Source organism: Parus major, chromosome Z (assembly GCF_001522545.3).
Source record: "Parus major isolate Abel chromosome Z, Parus_major1.1, whole genome shotgun sequence".
Classification (NCBI taxonomy): domain Eukaryota; kingdom Metazoa; phylum Chordata; class Aves; order Passeriformes; family Paridae; genus Parus; species Parus major.
The window spans coordinates 9,646,815-9,664,903 of record NC_031799.1 but is presented as its reverse complement, the minus strand read 5'-3'; the positions used below and the strand labels follow the sequence as shown (position 1 = coordinate 9,664,903).

The 18,089-nt window shown below is 37.8% G+C and overlaps 1 protein-coding gene across 4 annotated transcripts in view; it reads left to right on the top strand.

The window, feature by feature from the left end:
* The window catches only part of ZFR (zinc finger RNA binding protein), a 47,032-nt gene that overhangs the window by 16,354 nt on the left and 12,589 nt on the right, over window positions 1–18,089 (top strand). For 3 of the 4 annotated variants that reach the window (XM_015652952.2, XM_033520322.1, XM_015652953.2), the window contains exons 3-15: window positions 1,685–1,967; window positions 3,383–3,527; window positions 4,330–4,548; window positions 5,712–5,962; window positions 7,315–7,506; window positions 9,616–9,904; window positions 10,805–10,998; window positions 12,340–12,459; window positions 12,959–13,104; window positions 13,477–13,639; window positions 15,226–15,431; window positions 15,644–15,794; window positions 17,180–17,321. In XM_015652952.2, coding sequence (XP_015508438.1) covers window positions 1,685–1,967; window positions 3,383–3,527; window positions 4,330–4,548; window positions 5,712–5,962; window positions 7,315–7,506; window positions 9,616–9,904; window positions 10,805–10,998; window positions 12,340–12,459; window positions 12,959–13,104; window positions 13,477–13,639; window positions 15,226–15,431; window positions 15,644–15,794; window positions 17,180–17,321 — 2,501 coding nt within the window. The remainder of the gene's footprint in view (window positions 1–1,684; window positions 1,968–3,382; window positions 3,528–4,329; window positions 4,549–5,711; window positions 5,963–7,314; window positions 7,507–9,615; window positions 9,905–10,804; window positions 10,999–12,339; window positions 12,460–12,958; window positions 13,105–13,476; window positions 13,640–15,225; window positions 15,432–15,643; window positions 15,795–17,179; window positions 17,322–18,089) is intronic. The other variant, XM_033520320.1, reaches the window with a different exon arrangement.

Genomic DNA, 18,089 nt, shown 5'->3' with positions numbered 1-18,089 from the left:
TTTCTCTTAGGCTAATAATTTAAAATAGCATAAAATATTATTGTAAGTGCAACTCATAACTGAAGTAAAATTGGATAGAATGCATCTAGTCTTTTAAGCAGTGAGGGACATATAATGGGAAGAAGGTGGTGTTCAGGCATGTAAGTACATCAGTAGTAAAATTTTCTCTATTTCTGCTGTGAGAATGGTTTGGAGCAGGGAAAGAGGGGGTTGCATGTGTGTTTTTTAATTTGTAAGTGGGTTTTGCTGTAATTGAAATGATAAAATCAGGTTTTGGAAAAATAAGTTAAAAAAATATTACTGAGCACCAGGGAGTTGTGGGTATGTCTTTTGTGAAATTGAAAGTATATAGATAGAGCTTTTATTGAACACCAGTATAGGAAATGTACAAAAAAAAATCAATTATTATTGAATCCCACTTGATGTCATTGTTCCAGATAGTGATATTTTATGTGTTTCGTTTTATTTGCTTGAAAATCAAAATAACTATTCTAAGCTTCTAATCATAATCCACAGTTAGATATCATAATAGGACGACATCATGCAGAGTTACATATTGGTGCAGGACAGTAATTCTAGTTTCTTTTCAAGTAGTTAAACCTTTGAAGCAATGATTTTTTATTTCTGCTGTTAATATTTGTGGTTTTTTATTAAATTACCACATATTAGCATCCTACCTGAAAATTTTAGAGAGGCAGATTAGTCTCAGCATGTGCCTGGAAGATTGCCAGAGCTCTGGTAGTGGTTTTCTTGCTTGATATAATTGTCTGCACTTTTGATGCTTCATGCTGCATCAGTGGACTTTTGCTCAAGCAAGTGGGGCCAGCTTCTATAATTGTAACCATCTATTGGAGAAGTCTCCTATCAGATATATGTGTCTTAAGTAAATACAACAGTTCTGAGCAGATTTTCCTGGAAGTCTTTAAAATTTCATTGCTTGAATATGGTGTAATGAAAATCTTCATGCTAGTAAAATAGTGCATGTTAGTACACTAGTACTTGCTAGTAATAAGCTCTCACAGAAAAGTAGCATTTTCCTCATTTTGACAGGTGTTTCTCTTTATTGAAGATCTACTAAAGCATTTAAAACTTGCCAGTCTGGAAAAAATAAGAGTTTGGGACTACTGCATTATTTTGAATGAAAGACTTGTCTTCCACTGCTTAGAGAAAACACAAATGCCCCTTCTTATGAAGTAGATAATCTTCTGCATGAAATGCCGGGAACTATAGCGCATGGAGTAATGGGTACAAATTGAAACAGGGGACATTGAGGTTAGTTGTTGGAAAGACATTCCTTACTCTAAGAGTGGCAAGAAAGCTTGAGCAGGCTGCCCAGGGAGATTGTGGGTGTCCTGATCCTGGCAGCATTGGCCTTGAGCAATCTCTGGTCTAGGAGCTGGCATGGAGGTTGGGACTAGATGGTCTTTAATGTCCCTTCCCATGCCTTAACATTCTGTGATTCTGTTCTGTGTGTCCATCCACAGAAATTTAAGAAAGATACAGCCTTTTCAATGGGGTTGGAAGATGGTTAATAGAAGCCATTAAATAAGAGTATGCACAGATAGAAGGCTGCTCCAGATCTGTCGTAGAACAGGCAAAGTATTAGTCAAATCTGGAATTTTGAAACGTGCAGGCATTAGCTTTGTAGGTTGGATTAATTACTTGCTTTCTTCTGCCAATACAGCCAGCAGCCAGCTTCGGGTGTAGCCTATTCCCATCCAACCACAGTTGCCAGCTACACTGTCCACCAGGCCCCAGTGGCGGCACACACGGTCACTGCAGCCTATGCCCCAGCTGCAGCCACAGTGGCAGTGGCCCGGCCTGCCCCGGTGGCCGTGGCAGCTGCTGCCACAGCTGCTGCCTACGGTGGGTATCCCACGGCACACACAGCTACAGACTATGGCTACACGCAGCGGCAGCAAGAAGCTCCACCACCACCACCTCCTGTGACCACACAGAATTACCAGGTGAGTTCCTGCTGTGTGATTTTTAAAGAGTACTTTGAGAGGAGTAAGGCTGTTTGGAAAAGAAGGTGTGTTTTTGTGAAACTCTTGCTGTAAAGAAAAGCACTGTCTTGCATTGGCCTGGATGTTGGTTTGGTGTTCAGTAAGCTCGGTCATGGAACTGAAAAGACTGTTCCAATAAAAATTTTCAGTAGAGGTAGAAATAGTTCCTTTATCAGATACCTGGGTGCCACTGAAATCTAGTACCAATCCTGTGAGGACAGAAGATTGCCCTAGGAGATAAACTACCCTGTAGGTAGTTTCTGGATATCCTCTTCTGTGATCCCTGCCTAACCTGTGGATACAGGCTTTTGCAAAAGGACTTTTTGCTCTCTGTCTCCTTTCATCTTGAAATATTATGTTTCTTGCAATAATTTTTCAGCTTTTTAATCCTGAACTTATCAGGACATTATCTAGGTTCTAATTACCATTTTCTTTTGTTTAAAGGGACTATATTGTTGCTGCATTTTCTTAATTTTTCTGTATAGCTTGTAATTTGTTATATATTCTCAGGTATTAGATACATTTGGAAAAAAAGAGAGTCCCCTAAACTAAATAATTCCTTTTTACACAGATTGGATGAAAAGGATTTTGTTGTTATAGTTCTTGGAATTAAAAATAATTTTAATGCATTAGTATATTTCTGCTTTAGTAGTTCATGCCTTGCTCCCCCTTAGTTGATCAACTCATTGTGCTTTACTGTAAACATGGTGAGAATGGAAAAATGTATGTATGTGCATATAGTGGCTTCCAAGTCATCCCCTTCTAAGTTTATTAGAGATCCACTGAATTGTAAAGGTGTCAAATAAGCTGCTTTCCTTGTCTTTATAGACTAGTTATGGCTCCCTAATGAACTAGTTGATACACCAAAAAGTAAAGGCTTTAAAAGTACCACTTTCATACTGTAAAAAATATATTAATACAAATGTTGTTAATGATGAGATTTTAAAAGAAAATACAGGCTCATGTTTCTACCCCTGAGAATTTATTTGGCCTTGTAGAAATTCATGTTTTGTAGAGATCTGCGGTGGGTTTTTTCTTAATATTTTACAGAAATAGAATCTGATACAGTCATTAAAAGCTATTGAGAGAAGGTGCTTTTCAAAAATAATTTGGTAGAGAAAGGGATTAATAGCATGAGGCTAATTCCTGTATTGAGTCTGTAAAAAATCATTAGGGCTGTTTCAGGCCTGAAGTATCTACGAGAGTAAATTTAATTTCTCTAATGCATTTATTTGTGTCTACTGTACATGTAGATGGGGAATTTTTACTCTACTTGAGTAGGCCAGAAGACAATACATTGTTAATTTGACTCTGCTGATGACTTCTATTACTCTAGCTATATACCTAGAGGTGGTTTCTCTGTTTTGAATTCTTAGGATTCCTACTCTTACGTTCGATCTACCGCCCCGGCTGTGGCTTATGACAGTAAACAATATTATCAGCAGCCGACCGCGACTGCGGCAGCCGTGGCTGCTGCTGCCCAGCCACAGCCCTCAGTGGCTGAGTCCTACTACCAGACAGGTGGGTGGCATGATTAAAGCTGCTCTTGTTACTCACAGTCTTGTTGACTACTTTAAGCCTTAAAAATGGTTGGTTGACTATTTCATATTATCATCTTGTTTTGTTTTTTAAGTTTTGTCATGTAATCTCTGTCACTATGTGGAAAGTTTTTCTGTGCCTAGAACTTCAACACTTGTGACATTGATATAAGTAGCAGCCTCTGAGGTTTGAACTGCCACTAAATACATTCAAAATATACTTCTAGGCAAAGTTCTTACTGATTAGTCTAGAAACCTTGCTGAAATAGGTTGAGATAATAAGTGTTGTGTTCAGATGATAACTCAGTTAGAAATACTCTTTCCATCCTCTAGGTACTTCATGTATATAATTCTCTAATTACTCATATCATGATTGCTACAAAGCATGAATCCTGCTTATTTTTTTTGACATAGAGTTAAGACAAATGTTTAGGTGTGCTTTGGTTTGGAGTATTCTAGTAAAACTCTTGGATAAGAAGGTTTAATACTTGTTTAAAACCATGTTAAAAACATGATAGCACAGTTAAAAATAAATGAATTTAAGGCTTATTACTATGAGCTGTGACTTGATTGAGATAGATGGTGTGCAGTGCCTAGCCACGACAGTAAAGCAATCCAGTGCACAACACTAAAATGCAAAACAAATGAAACAAAGCTCCCAAAACAAACCCCCACTTTTTACACATTTGTTCACAAGCATATATAATTTTCCTTTAGTATGGTTTGCATTTCACTCAACTAAAACTTGTCAATGTTTGTACACTTGTATTTTCTGTCTTCATTAGCTCCGAAAGCAGGATATAGTCAAGGGGCAACTCAGTACACCCAAGCCCAGCAAACACGGCAAGTGACAGCTATAAAACCTGCAACCCCAAGTCCAGCAACAACAACGTTTTCCATATATCCAGTGTCCTCAACTGTGCAGCCAGTGGCAGCTGCAGCCACTGTTGTTCCATCCTATACTCAGAGTGCAACGTACAGTACAACAGCAGTAACTTACTCTGGTAAGACTTTTGCATATGTTATTGCTGGGATCCTTGCAGTTGCTGCAGAAGAGGCTTTCAACGCTCAGAATTCTAGCAGTTTGCTCAATTATATCATAGTCTGGTGAGAAGTATCAACCAGTTCAATCATTACAATGGCAGAATGTTTTGTTATATCTTTAAAAGAGGTTTGATGCATTATGTGCCTATTTTGTTACATATGAGAGCATACGAAGTGTTGGCATTGCTACCTGAGCAGTAAGGTATAAACTGAAATGGAGAAAATGGAATATAGAACTTAAGGAAAGGCATCTACACAGATGTTACTCCCAGGAAATGGGTGCATGCAGTTACAGAGACAGGGAGGAACAGTTCAGTATAAATCTTGTAAGTTTGGGTTGTCCTGACCCAAAATGGAATGAGAAATGTGTGCTGAAAAGACCTTAATTCAACCATTAGGAATCCAAAACACAGTTAAAGATGAAAATATGGTAACTTCATAGCCATAGATGGTAATTAACTGGCATGTTATAGCTACCCTGTACTTTTTGTTTTCTTTTGTTTCCTGCTTAGAAAGGGATTTTATTACTTCCTTGAGACAGAGCCTGGTTTCCCTGATTTATTCAACCAGAAATCAAGGACTGTGTAGCCAGGTTTTAGGGAGTGAAGCATCTTCTCTGTATCAAAACAGCTTAAGTCACTGAAATAGGATGTAGTAACACTAAACATTCTGTCTTTTATCTTCATTTTTTTCCCCTTCCTCTCCATGTTAGCAGTCCTTGCCATTTGGAAATGTGAACAGCAAATCTGGTTCTAGAAGATTTCTTGTTTCATGTGGCCTTTGCTGATTTTTTCACTATAGTTCTTGTTCTATCATAGCCAATCTTACCAGATGTACTAAGAAATTTCCTATGTTCTCTAGGGATGCTTTGATATATCTAACATAACTATGTGTCTGCAAAGATGTGTCTAGAATTGAATATATTCCAGCACGATTAGTGGCTGTATCTTTTTCTACTGTGAAACATGAAGCCAAATTCAAGATTGCCTGACAAGATCTCAGTGAATTACTTATATCTTGCCTTGTCCCTCAACTGTTATGCAACATGATTTGAATTAGTGTATTATGTAATTGATACATTATATATGGTGATGTAACATTTGTTTTTATTTTAATTTTTCAGGTACCTCCTATTCTGGCTATGAAGCTGCAGTGTATTCAGCTGCATCATCCTATTACCAACAGCAGCAGCAGCAGCAACAGAAACAGGCAGCAGCAGCTGCTGCTGCTGCTGCTGCAACAGCTGCTTGGACAGGGACCACCTTTACTAAAAAGACACCATTCCAAAATAAGCAACTGAAACCAAAACAGCCTCCCAAACCACCCCAGATCCACTACTGTGACGTTTGCAAGATCAGCTGTGCTGGACCACAGGTATCTGTATTATATATTCTTCTACTATACTTTATTCATAATTTCTTCAGCTAAAAACCTGACCCTCTTAAGAGTCATAGAACTGTAGAATGGCCTGGGTTGGAAAGGACCTTGAAGATCATCTAGTTTCAAGCTCTGTGCTGTAGGCAGGGACACTTGAGTGCCTCCAGGGATGGGGCATCGACAGCTTCCCTGGACAACCCGTGCCTATGCATCATCACCCTCACAGTAAAGAATTTCTTTGTAATACCTAAACCAACTCTCTTTCAGCTTGAAGCCATTCCCCCTTGTTCTGTCACTCCAGGCTTTTGTGAAAAGTCTCTCTTCCATCTTTCTTATAAACTCCCTTTAGGTACTGGAAGGTCCCAGTTAGGTCACCCCAAAGCCTTTTCTTTTCCAGGCTGAACAACCAGATTGTCTTAGCCTTTCCTCATAGGAGGAATGCTCCATCCCTCTAATCAAGAGTATTTTTTGACTTTTAGACCTGAGTGCATACTTCTACTAAAGGAATAATGAAATAAAAATGTGTACTATTATAGAAAGAGTTTGTATTGGAAGACATAAGGATACACCCCCTGAACTGGTACAGAGAAGCTTCATCTGACTTCAGAATTATTTGAAACTCTGAATGTGATTTGTTTCTTTAGCGTAGGAAACTTCTTAGAAAATACTGTTTTGAGAGCTGTGGGATTACACAGATTTTGTGAATGGGAAACCTGAAAATTTATTCTTCATTGTATTCCAACTTCCCACTTCAGTGTCTCAGTGGGTACAAGTGCCTAGAAAGTTGATAGAAAGTCAGGCAGAGTGTTTGTGTGAGTCTGATTAAACAGTTATTTTACTTTGGGTAAACTTGTCATTATTTCCTACCCTGTCTGCTCTAGGTCGCCAGTGTTAATATAGGAACTAATATCAATTTTTGGATTTCTTTTTCACTACAGCTTTATCTGTGCACTACCTTCTTTTAAATTGATTTTTCTGTTTATATGGATCCACTTAGAGTTTGAGGGAAGCTGAAAATCAAAAATAATTGAATGGAATGCAGGAAACTGCAATTTTCTGATCCTATCAAATTTTCAGTGGTGATGATGACCACTACTTGATTGGAATTTTGAGAAGTTAGAGGGAAAAAAATGTATTATTTTACCTAAGTGTGAGATTCTGATGCTGGTGAAGAACATTTTCTGGTCTTAGAAGTGGCCTATTAATGCCTTAGAGCATGCTGTACCACAGAAATGTTCAGTGTAGGAGGTATTTCTTAGGTAAAATGCGTGTCTTCTGTTATGTTCTGTATTACATATATTCACAGTACAAAGACAGCTTACTTGTGTGTGTTTTGTTTATTTAAACAGACTTACAAAGAGCACTTGGAAGGCCAGAAACACAAAAAGAAAGAAGCAGCATTAAAAGCTTCCCAGAACACCACCAACAATAGTACTTCTGCTCGTGGAACTCAGAATCAGTTGCGCTGTGAGCTTTGTGATGTGTCTTGTACTGGGGCAGATGCTTATGCTGCCCATATCCGTGGAGCTAAGCACCAGAAAGTGAGAGTTTTCTCTTTTTCTTACCATGCTAGTCAGAATAAACATTTCTGCCCATCATTTTTTCTCATTATTCAGAAGGAGAAAATATGCAGAAACAATATAATTTAAATTATTTTATTTAAAGAATTTAGTTCTTCTTTTCCTTTCAAATTTGTCTTTAGACTCTCTATTAGAAGGGCACTGTTGAAAGAAGAGGGGAAATATTGCCATAGCACCAATGACAAGAGGATATATTGGGATATGATGTAAATCGTAGGAAGAAGGCGTGAGGATGAGAGAAAGAGTGAGATGAGGGAAAGGTACCATTTGAGGACATGTGGCACCATGTTTGTGCCCCTAACTTTTCTCAGAATTTTTCTTGAGATTCATCTAACGTGTCTGGCTGGCACAGGAAATCTTTCAGTGCCCTTTGAAACACTGTAAGCTGAGCTAGTGCAAAGAAGAGGAGTGGTAGGCATCATTATTTGATAGTTCTTGCAAAGAAAACTGTCCTGTGGAAGCAAGGAATAGTAGTTGTTGTAGTAGACTTCATAGTGAGTATGTTTAGAAGGAAGGCTTCTGGTACACGTGTTTTTCTTACTGTTTGGGTGCTCCTTTGTGGGCATTCTGAAATGAAAACTCTGGGCTGCACTGTGAAATGCTGTGACCAATGTTTTAAACTTGGACATAGAACAGTATGTACAATGATAGGTAGAACATGTGTTTAAAATTACAGATTTTCCTCATAACTCTGGAAAGATTAATGTCACTAACAAATACAATATTAGTACTCTGCTTTTATAGCTCTTTGCATCTCAGGACACAGGCATCGGTAACATTGTTCTTATTAAAATAAATAAATCTCACAGCATGTTTAAAAGAGAGCAGAAACTAAAATTTAGAGAGACTTGCCTAGTGTTCTTCCTTTAATAAACTGAGCCATTGCTTTCTTCAGTTATGCTCAGTAACTCCATCAGTATATGGAGTATAGTATATATTATCCTTTTATATTTGGATATAGTTTTCTCTTTTGACAGTTGCAAACCATTGCTGGGTTTAGGTTCTTAGCAGTGTGAAAATGGTATCTCAGAGGACTCTTTAATCCTGTGAGAAATAAAGAACTGTGTGCATGCTACTGGAAAAAAGTAATTTTGAAGAGTTGCTTAAGCTTAAATTTGTCCTATTGTGTGACATTAATATGTCTGTATTCTAATAGGGAACATCAAAAATAAGAGCAAAAGCCTAAGAAACTAATTTGTGTGCATATCATGATTGTACACATGTTTACATGTAAGGCATGTCTCACAGATTTGTATTTTTTACTGCTGTTATCCAAACTCAGTCTTTAGTTTTGATCTTGCGTGTTTTTTTCCTAAGGATTACTTGCATTGCTTCTTCAGGTGGTGGTCAGCAGTCACCAAAAAGAAGTATTATTCCATGACAGACATGTTGTGGAAGGACCTCTGCTTATTACTTCTAAGAATAAGCATGTACCTCTTTACTTTCTATAAGATACTAAAGAGTTCTGAAATACATTTTAAATCCTTCTAAACTGTTTCTGTACATTAGAAAAAAAGAAAAAAAAAAATAGGTAAACTTTTGCCTAAGGAATATCTTTAGTTTAGCTAAATAATCTGGAAAGTGATTCAATATGAAGACTCTTCAAATGTAGCAATCAAAAGACAGTGTTGCTGAAGGTGAATTAAATAACTCTTAGTTCCAAATATTGTTTGGAACCAAAACAGTTCAAATGTGCTGCGTTTTAGGGAGTCTAAAAAGTGACCAGGCGACAAAACAGATACATTGAAACACTAAGAGCAAAATGTATTCATGAACTATCCTGAGTTACAAGCTTGTTGTGCTTTGTTACTGTGTAAACAGCTGTGGGAGTAAATGCCCGAGTTTCTAATGGAAGTAAGCAATATAAGATAACAACTACTTATTCCTTTGTTACAGAGAAGAGCTTTTACACATCTGTCTTTTGTCTTTCCCAAGACCACTTTTTGTAAAAAAAAAAAAAAAAAAAAATTCTAATTTTTTTTTTTTAATATTGATACTTTTGCTTGTGATACATTATTTTTATAGCTATCTCGGGGAGATCATATTCTGAATTTCTTTTCCTACTTACAGGTAGTAAAGTTGCATACAAAACTTGGCAAACCCATTCCTTCAACTGAACCAAATGTGGTTACCCAAGCTACTTCCTCAACATCCACATCTGCTTCCAAACCGACTGCCTCTGCTTCAAATATAGCAACTAGCAGCAGTACAGTGAACTCTTCCGTTGCATCTTCTGCAGTGAAAATTCTTACTCCCACAACAAACACACCACTTAACACTGCGTCCAACAACAAAACATCTTCAACTGCTGCTAACATAGCTGTAAAGAAAATATCTACACCGAAAATAAACTTTGTTGGCAAGTACAGAAATCAGTCTTTACTTTGAAACCTAACCTGTTCCATAAATTTTTTAAGAATTAGTGCAGCAGATGCAAATGTGTTTAGGTAACTCCATGCATGAGTTACTCCACTATGTTTAAGGGAATTACTGGTAGGCAAGAATGTCTATAAAAATTTTGCTTCCAAATTGATGGTGTTTTCTGCCCAGTTGTCTCCACCTGGCCCTTAAATACTTTTCCCACTTTCGTAAGAAGCCTCCTACCTTTGGTTTCATATGTAGTAGTTGCTGGAGTATTGCAGTTTATAGTCATAATTTCAGTTCACAGTCTGGGCTGTTAATGCAATAGATTGGCATTTTGTGATGGGCAACAGAAACATCCTTTTTACAGTGGAAAACTAACCATGGAAACTTTGAACTGAACATAACAGAGATGGGAAGCAGCTGTTCCACAATAAGCTATCCTGCTCTTCAAGGAGAGCCTTATACAGTTGCAACACCAGGGGTACACTGCCGTTACTAGTACAAACATTATAATTTTGAAGCACTTTTTCTAGATAGATTTACAAAATAATAAAAAAAGAGGTAATTAAAATAAGCTTTCTGAGTTATTTCCCATTCAGTCCTGTCTCTTGAAAAAGCAGGAAAGCAAATAACAAAGTGGTAATTTTATAAAGCAAAAGTTTTTCTTGTTAGAATAAACAACTTCAGTGTTTAAGTAACCTGAATGTTGTTAAACTTACAGTTAAAATATTTAATTGTATTGAAAACATATCTAAGTTTATGTAGATTTTAAAAGACTATAATTCTTTGCCCAGATCATAGATATTTACAAATAAAATCTTCAGTTTGCACATTATGTTAAATCACATTTTCATTTTACGAAGGGTAGTAATTTAACTTTTTTTTTGATTTCTAGGTGGCAATAAGCTTCAGACAACAGGCAGTAAAATGGAAGAAATGAAATCAGCTGAAAATGTTAAAACACCTCCTGCTGCTACAGTACAAACACAGGAAGTAAAACCGGACACAGCAGCTGAACCAGTGACTCCCACAACTCTTGCTGCCTTGCAAAGTGATGTCCAACCAGTGGGCCATGACTATGTGGAGGAGGTATTAATATGAAAATGTTATTATTTTTTAGTTGTTTCAGTGAAACGTAGTCATAGAGTGGTTGAGGCTGGCAGGGACCTCTTTATGTCATCTGGTTCAATCAGCCTGCTTAAGAAGGACCACGTACAGCCAGTCACCTAGGACCATGTCCAGTTGGTTTTTGAGAATGTGAAAGGATGGAGATTGCATAACTTCCCTGAGCAGCTGTGTGGGAGCAGTCAGTCACAATAAAACAATGTTCTGATCTTCAGATGTTTTTCAGTTGGTGCTAATTGTCTTTGGTCCTGGCACTGGGCACCATTGAAAAAAGTCTGGCTCTGTCCTCTTTACACCTTTTCTCCAGATATGATCCCCCTCAGCCTCCTCTTCACTAGGTGAGACAGTTGAGGTCCCTCTGGATATCAGTGCCATCTTTTGGCATACCAGTTGCTCCTCTTAGTTTTGTGTCATCAGCAAACTAGCTGAGGGTGCATTCTGCCCCATCATCCAGAGCATTACTGAACATGTTACAGGACTGTATTGATCCTGGAGGTGCATTGCTGGCTTCTGGCCTCCAACTGGGCTTCATTCTGCTGATAACCACCCTTGGCCAGACTGTTGAGACAGCTTTCAGTCCATCTCACTGTTTGCTTTTCCTAGCCTATGCATTAACAACTTGTGTAGGAGAATATTGTGGTGAGACTGTCCAAGGTTTTACTGAAGTGTACATGGACAGTCTTCACTGCTCTGCCTTCATCTGCCAGGCCTTCACCTTGGTGAAGTCATGCTGACTGCTCCTAATGGTTTTCTTGATCTCATTGTACCTGGAAATAGTTTCCAGGATTAGCTGCTCCATTGCCTTCCCAGAGATCAAGATGAGGTTGACTGACTGTAATTCCCTGCGTTCTCCTTGAAGATAAGAGTGACAAGGCACTGAACCTGTAAAGGCTTGTGCATGTGTTTACATTTTTGTGTTGTGCATGTTTCTTTTTTGCTTCATGTGGCTGGTATGAAATAGGTGGATCAAATCTGATATGAATTTTGCATAATACACCAATTTGTGATTTATTAGTTCACTATGTTCAGGTTTGAATTTACAGCTGTGTACTCTTTGGAATGGAAGGACCTTGTGTTCTTGCTTATTACCAAGCACAATGGTGTGTCTGTCAGAACTGAAGGTTCTACTTTTCCACTTTGCCTTCTTTCAGTTATTGTGTGAACTTCTTAATGTGTTTTGGGACAAATGTGTTTGAGGTAGACATCCAATGTCACTGGATATTTAGATTAATGGATAATTAAATTTTATATCAGCTTTATAAAATAAATAAAAAAGACCAAATGTGTTAAAATTTTATTTTCCAGGTAAGGAATGATGAAGGAAAGGTGATCCGCTTTCACTGTAAACTCTGTGAGTGCAGTTTTAATGATCCTAATGCCAAGGAGATGCATTTGAAAGGGCGGCGGCACAGACTTCAGTACAAGGTAAAAAAGCTAATGCTACTCTCTGAAAATCGACCAGATATCAGCTAACTGGTCTGGTCACCTGTTCTTAGGTTTAAAGGCTAGATAAAAGTAAGCACTCTAAGTAAGCAGCATGTAAAAAAAAAGAAATATATTTCACAGGCAGTATAGTGTTTAAAGAATAATGCAAGCTACGAAATTGTATTTTGGTTGAGGTTTTTTAAAATGTTTTGAATGTTGCTTGTAGTTCAACCAATGCAAGCAACAATGAGTTCTTTATGTTGCTTATGATGAAGTTAAAAAAACAGAAAATAGTATTGCTCAGTGTTTTTGGTGGGATGAACAACATTAAAAAGCAGACTTTTAAAGGTGAGTGCATTTCTGCAGTTCTAACACTGCATTTTACTCCCTTTGATTTTATTGTAGAGGAGTAGTGTTATGTTAAATATGTCTGAATAAATCCATAACCTTGAGATGAGGACAGGAAAACAGCATTTAATTCATTACTTTTCTGATCTAGAAAAAAGTAAACCCAGACTTACAAGTAGAAGTAAAGCCCAGTATTCGAGCAAGAAAAATTCAAGAAGAGAAGATGAGGAAACAGATGCAAAAAGAAGAATACTGGAGAAGGCGAGAAGAGGAGGAACGCTGGAGGATGGAAATGAGGTAATGCATTATGTTTCATGAATGAATGTGACAAAGCTGCTGTCAGATTGTCTGAAACTTAACTCTACATATAGTTACTTATTTTAAATACTTTAGGGAACTCTGTACTGTCTTGTTTTAAATTGTCGTTCTCTCGCTGGGATTTTTGTTTGCTACTGTTCAGTTGTACTGAGGAATGTAGAGTTATTAGAATTACTTTGCAATAAATGCAGACCTACTTTTACAACAATAATTCATGTTAGTTACCATCTGTTCGTTGGTATTTGCTTATGACTATTAAAAGTTGTTGAAGACAGAGAAGAATCTCTCTAGAGTGTTGTCAAGTATTAAAACAGTATAAACAAGTATAAACAGAACACTTTGATTATTCAGGCGATATGAAGAGGACATGTACTGGAGGAGAATGGAGGAAGAGCAACATCACTGGGATGACCGTCGCAGAGTACCAGATGGAGGATATCCTCATGGCCCTCCAGGACCTCTAGGTCTGCTGGGAGTTAGACCTGGAATGCCTCCTCAACCCCAAGGACCAGCTGTGAGTTTCTTAACTTGAGAAAAGAATTAAACCATTCTTACAGGAGGCACAGTGAAGAATTATAAATTATTCAGTGCTACTTCACTTGTCTCCAGTGTTTCTTAATAAAGGATTTAGAAAAGAGAAGAAGAAATTATATGCTAATGAAATGGTGTAGGTGGACTAGTCTTCCAAAATAAGTCCAGCAAAATGACAAGAGGATGCTTTAAATATTGCTTCTTATGAAACACGAGTCATACTGGATTTTTCTACCTTTTATTTTATTTGATTGCATTATACAACATTATTTACCTAATTGTGGACCAATGTGTGGATAAAAAGTGGCTTGGTCATTAGTCTCAGAGAATAATGCTTTGTGGTATACCATACTCCAGCAGCATACTGGCATTGGTCTGACAAGCACCTTATCAGTGATCTGAAAGGCAATGGAATGAGTGCACACTGCTGAGGTTTGCAACTGGCATGAACCTGAATCATCTTGGGGTGGGGAGGATAGCTGATACCTTTGAGGGCGAGGGCACCATCCACAGGCACCTTGGCAGGCTGTAGGAGTGGAATGTTACGGAATTCTGCAAGCACAAATGCCTAATGCTACACTCAGAAAGGAAGTTGCATTCAATATTGCATTGATAGAGACTGGGTAGGAGCTCTGCTGAAATGGATCTGGGGGTCCTGGCAAACAGCCAGATCGTGCATGAGTCAGCAGCATGCCCTGGCAGCAGGGCCAGCAGCAACCTGAGCTTTACTGAAAGGAGCTCAGTCAGTAAATGAATGGAAGTGATCCGCTTTCATTAGACCCTAACTGCAATATTGCATTTAATTCTGGGCTTTCCAGTACAAGATACATAAAGATACATAAACCATAAAAAGCTTAGTGTGAAGCTACCAGGATGGTCAGGGGTCTGGAATGCTTACCCTGCGAGGAGAGACTGAGGCATCTGAGATTGTTCAGCCTGTAGAAGACAGCTTCAGTGGGACATAATAGCCTTCTGATAACTCTGCTTTTATACAGGATATGGAGCCAGGCATTTTACAGCCAAGAGAGGGTGAGATACATCAGCTTTAGCCAAGACAGAAAAGGTTTAGAGTGAATACATTTTTTTCATACACATGTTGTGCATCCACCACCTTTGAAGGTTTTCAAAAAAAAAAATCACAGCCCTCAGCCAACATGATATGGTCTTACTGCTGACCATGTTTTTCTCAGGAGATTGGACTAGATGACCTTCTGAGGCCATCCTGTACAATCCTGTGTTTGTACAAAAGTAATCATGGATACTTTATTTTGCAGCAATATGCAGGTATTTCCCAGTCAACAGAAAGGCAAGTGATATTAATGCTGAGGAAGTACCTCTGATATTGGGACTTGGCCTTAGTTTAGTTTTGATACATCTCATGTCTTTTCAGACATGATTGATCGTGACAGTGTAGGCTGTTGAGAAGACTTCATGTTTTGTTACGTTTCAGTGATGTGGGATTTGAATACTGTGTTTCTTAGCCACATGTTTGGGTTTTGGTCATTTTGTCTCATTTTTGAACTTGGAAGTGTACCCAAGTTTCAGAAGTACGCTTTTTTCTCTGTTCAGCCTATGCGCCGCCCTGACTCTTCTGATGACCGCTATGTGATGACCAAGCATGCTGCTATATATCCAACTGAGGAGGAACTTCAGGCAGTCCAAAAAATTGTTTCTATTACTGAGCGCGCTTTGAAGCTGGTTTCTGACAGCATGACTGATCATGAAAAAAGCAAGAACAAAGAGGGAGATGACAAAAAGGATGGAAGCAAAGACAGGTATTTTTTTTTAATTAATTTTTAATAATTTTATTGTTTTTCCTTACCCTGTTATCGGTGTTTCCAGGATCTCATCTCTTTGGGCTTTTATGCAGTACTTTGAAGTCTCAGAAAGATGTGGAACACTGTTTTATTTCACTTTTCTATCTTCAGGATTATTTTTATGATTTTTACATTATTGTTTTAAATGCAACTTTTAATATAATTCACAGAGCCTTGAAAGGCGTTTTACGGGTGGGCGTTTTGGCTAAAGGTTTGCTACTCCGTGGAGACCGAAATGTCAATCTTGTTTTGTTGTGTGCTGAGAAACCCTCCAAGACATTACTCAGTCGTATTGCTGAAAGTCTCCCTAAGCAACTTGCAGTAAGTAGAATTTAGATTTTCGGATTTGAATTTTCGTAAAAGTACTGTGAAAATCTGTCCTCAAGGTAAATGTTTGGAGGACTCGCTGTGCTGCTACATGACATAGCTCAGGTTCCGTTTCTTTCCATTTTCTGAGTGTTTTTGTCTGAATTCAGAGACTGCTGCATGTTCTCCTTCCTCTGTATTGTGTCCATAAAAGTGTGTGCTCTAGCAGTGTAGCATCAATCACCATTTAATAGATTTCATTTATTTGGGAAATAGAAATGAGCACAAGAAAGAACATTAATCAGTTATCAGTAGCAACAGAGATAATTACACCACATTACCTGTTGCAGCACACCTGCTGCCTCAAGGCCAAAGTTTTCCATTAATGCCAGTATATTGTATCATGTTTCCTATTTTTATGTACCAGTGCTTTATTGTTCACAATTAGCCAGCTAAGTCTCGTGTGCGTCTTTTTATAATTTGGACCTTTAAAAAAGTAAACATGCAGTCTTAGACCATTCAGTGAAATATAAACCCTTTGTAGTATTTCCACAAAAAGGTATAAAGTCTCTGCTCTCTGCTGAACAAAGCCTGTCACTGTAGAGTGCTTGTCACAGCAGTAGTATTTCAATGCACTCTAGTAGAATGCTTGACAGAATCACTGACATGATAGAATCTTTAGCAGGATCAGATTAATGAGAAAATAGTCTCAAATTTGCTCTTGTTTGAAGTAACAGAACAGAAGTAAATTTAACAAATAGACATCTTGGTCTGTCTTCATGGAAATGTCCACTTGTCCATGTATGTAGAAGAAGGTCACAGGGGTGTCTACAGTTTCCTTTTGGGGCTATTTAGAATTATTAAATAAAGTTGCAAAAAACAATTCAAAATAAACACTTTGTTAGTTACATTTCTTCCCTGATGCTTATCTTGCCCTTTTCTCTTAGCATTTTGTGACACCAAAGTGCAGGATGTACCTAGCAATACCCATTTGTAACTGTGAGCTTGAAAAACAACCCCTGCATCTTTGCTTTTCAAAGGTTTCTATGTTCTAGTGAGAAACACCCTGCTGACATTTTAATTGGCTCTGACGCTTTTCTTTATCTCAAACACCATGAAGATTCTTGTTACCTAATTTATATTAATTTCCTTTCTGGGCAGCTTTTTTTTTTTTGTTCTGACTGCTTTTTTGTGTATTTTTTTTAATAATTTGGAAACAATATCCAAGTCTACTTATCTTTATAGTGGGTAGTGTGGTTCTATGACTACACAGGTACCTGTTTCATATAATTATATTGTGTTTGTCTTTCTGTTAAAGGAAGAATATGTTGGAATCCTTTTTCTTCTGCATACTTTTAATGGCCACATGCTAATAGAAATTTCTGTTTCTCAATATTTAGGTGATAAGTCCAGAGAAATACGATATCAAGTGTGCAATCCCAGAAGCAGCAATAATTTTAAATTCGTGTGTGGAACCCAAAATGCAAGTTACAATCACACTGACATCTCCAGTCATTCGGGAAGAGAACATGAGGGATGGAGGTTGGGAAGTTGTTAAAGATGTTATTTATTTCTCACCTGTTTTTTCATGTTTATCTATTCTGCTTAAGATGGCACTAAGGTCCTGGAAGGCAACATGCTGGCACATGTATTTGATTGAAACTTTGTTTTTCAACAACCAGTCTCAGTAGAGAACAGTTGGTTAAAATAAATATGTAGATGATGCTTTTATTTAATTTTTAAACTTTCTAACTTTGTGTCCAACCTCAGCTTTCTGGAAAAGGTACAAGCTTGAGTTTTTTCCCCCTCTTTTAAAATGATGTGGAAAACTAAGTATATTATAGCAAGTGGCTATAAACTGGCTTTCCAAAGCAGTCTTGCCTTAAAGAGAAAGATTGTATGGATTTAGAAAATCAAATCACAGGTTTTTGGGTTTGAACTGGGTCAGTATTTCCATCACTTAGACATTCTAAATAGTGCCACTTAAAATGCACTTTTACAGTACTTTTGATGGTAACAGTGCTTCTAACTTTGAAAGATGATGCGATTTTTTCCAGCTCTCTGAGGTTGCTTTTTGGTCTGGAGTGCTTTTTGAGTATATTTAGGCTCCTGGTATTACAATCACTCTTCTATCCAACTGGCAAACCCAACTAGTACAATGAGAAATGGCTTTGTCGTTGAGCTGAAGCAGAAGGTGGAGCTTGGGAATCAATTTATGTTTCTGAAGTCCACAGTTTCTCTGGTGCCAGCAGTGTTGCTTTAGGGTCTGTTCTGTAACACTTTCAAAGCTCCAAAAGCTTTTAAGCCAAC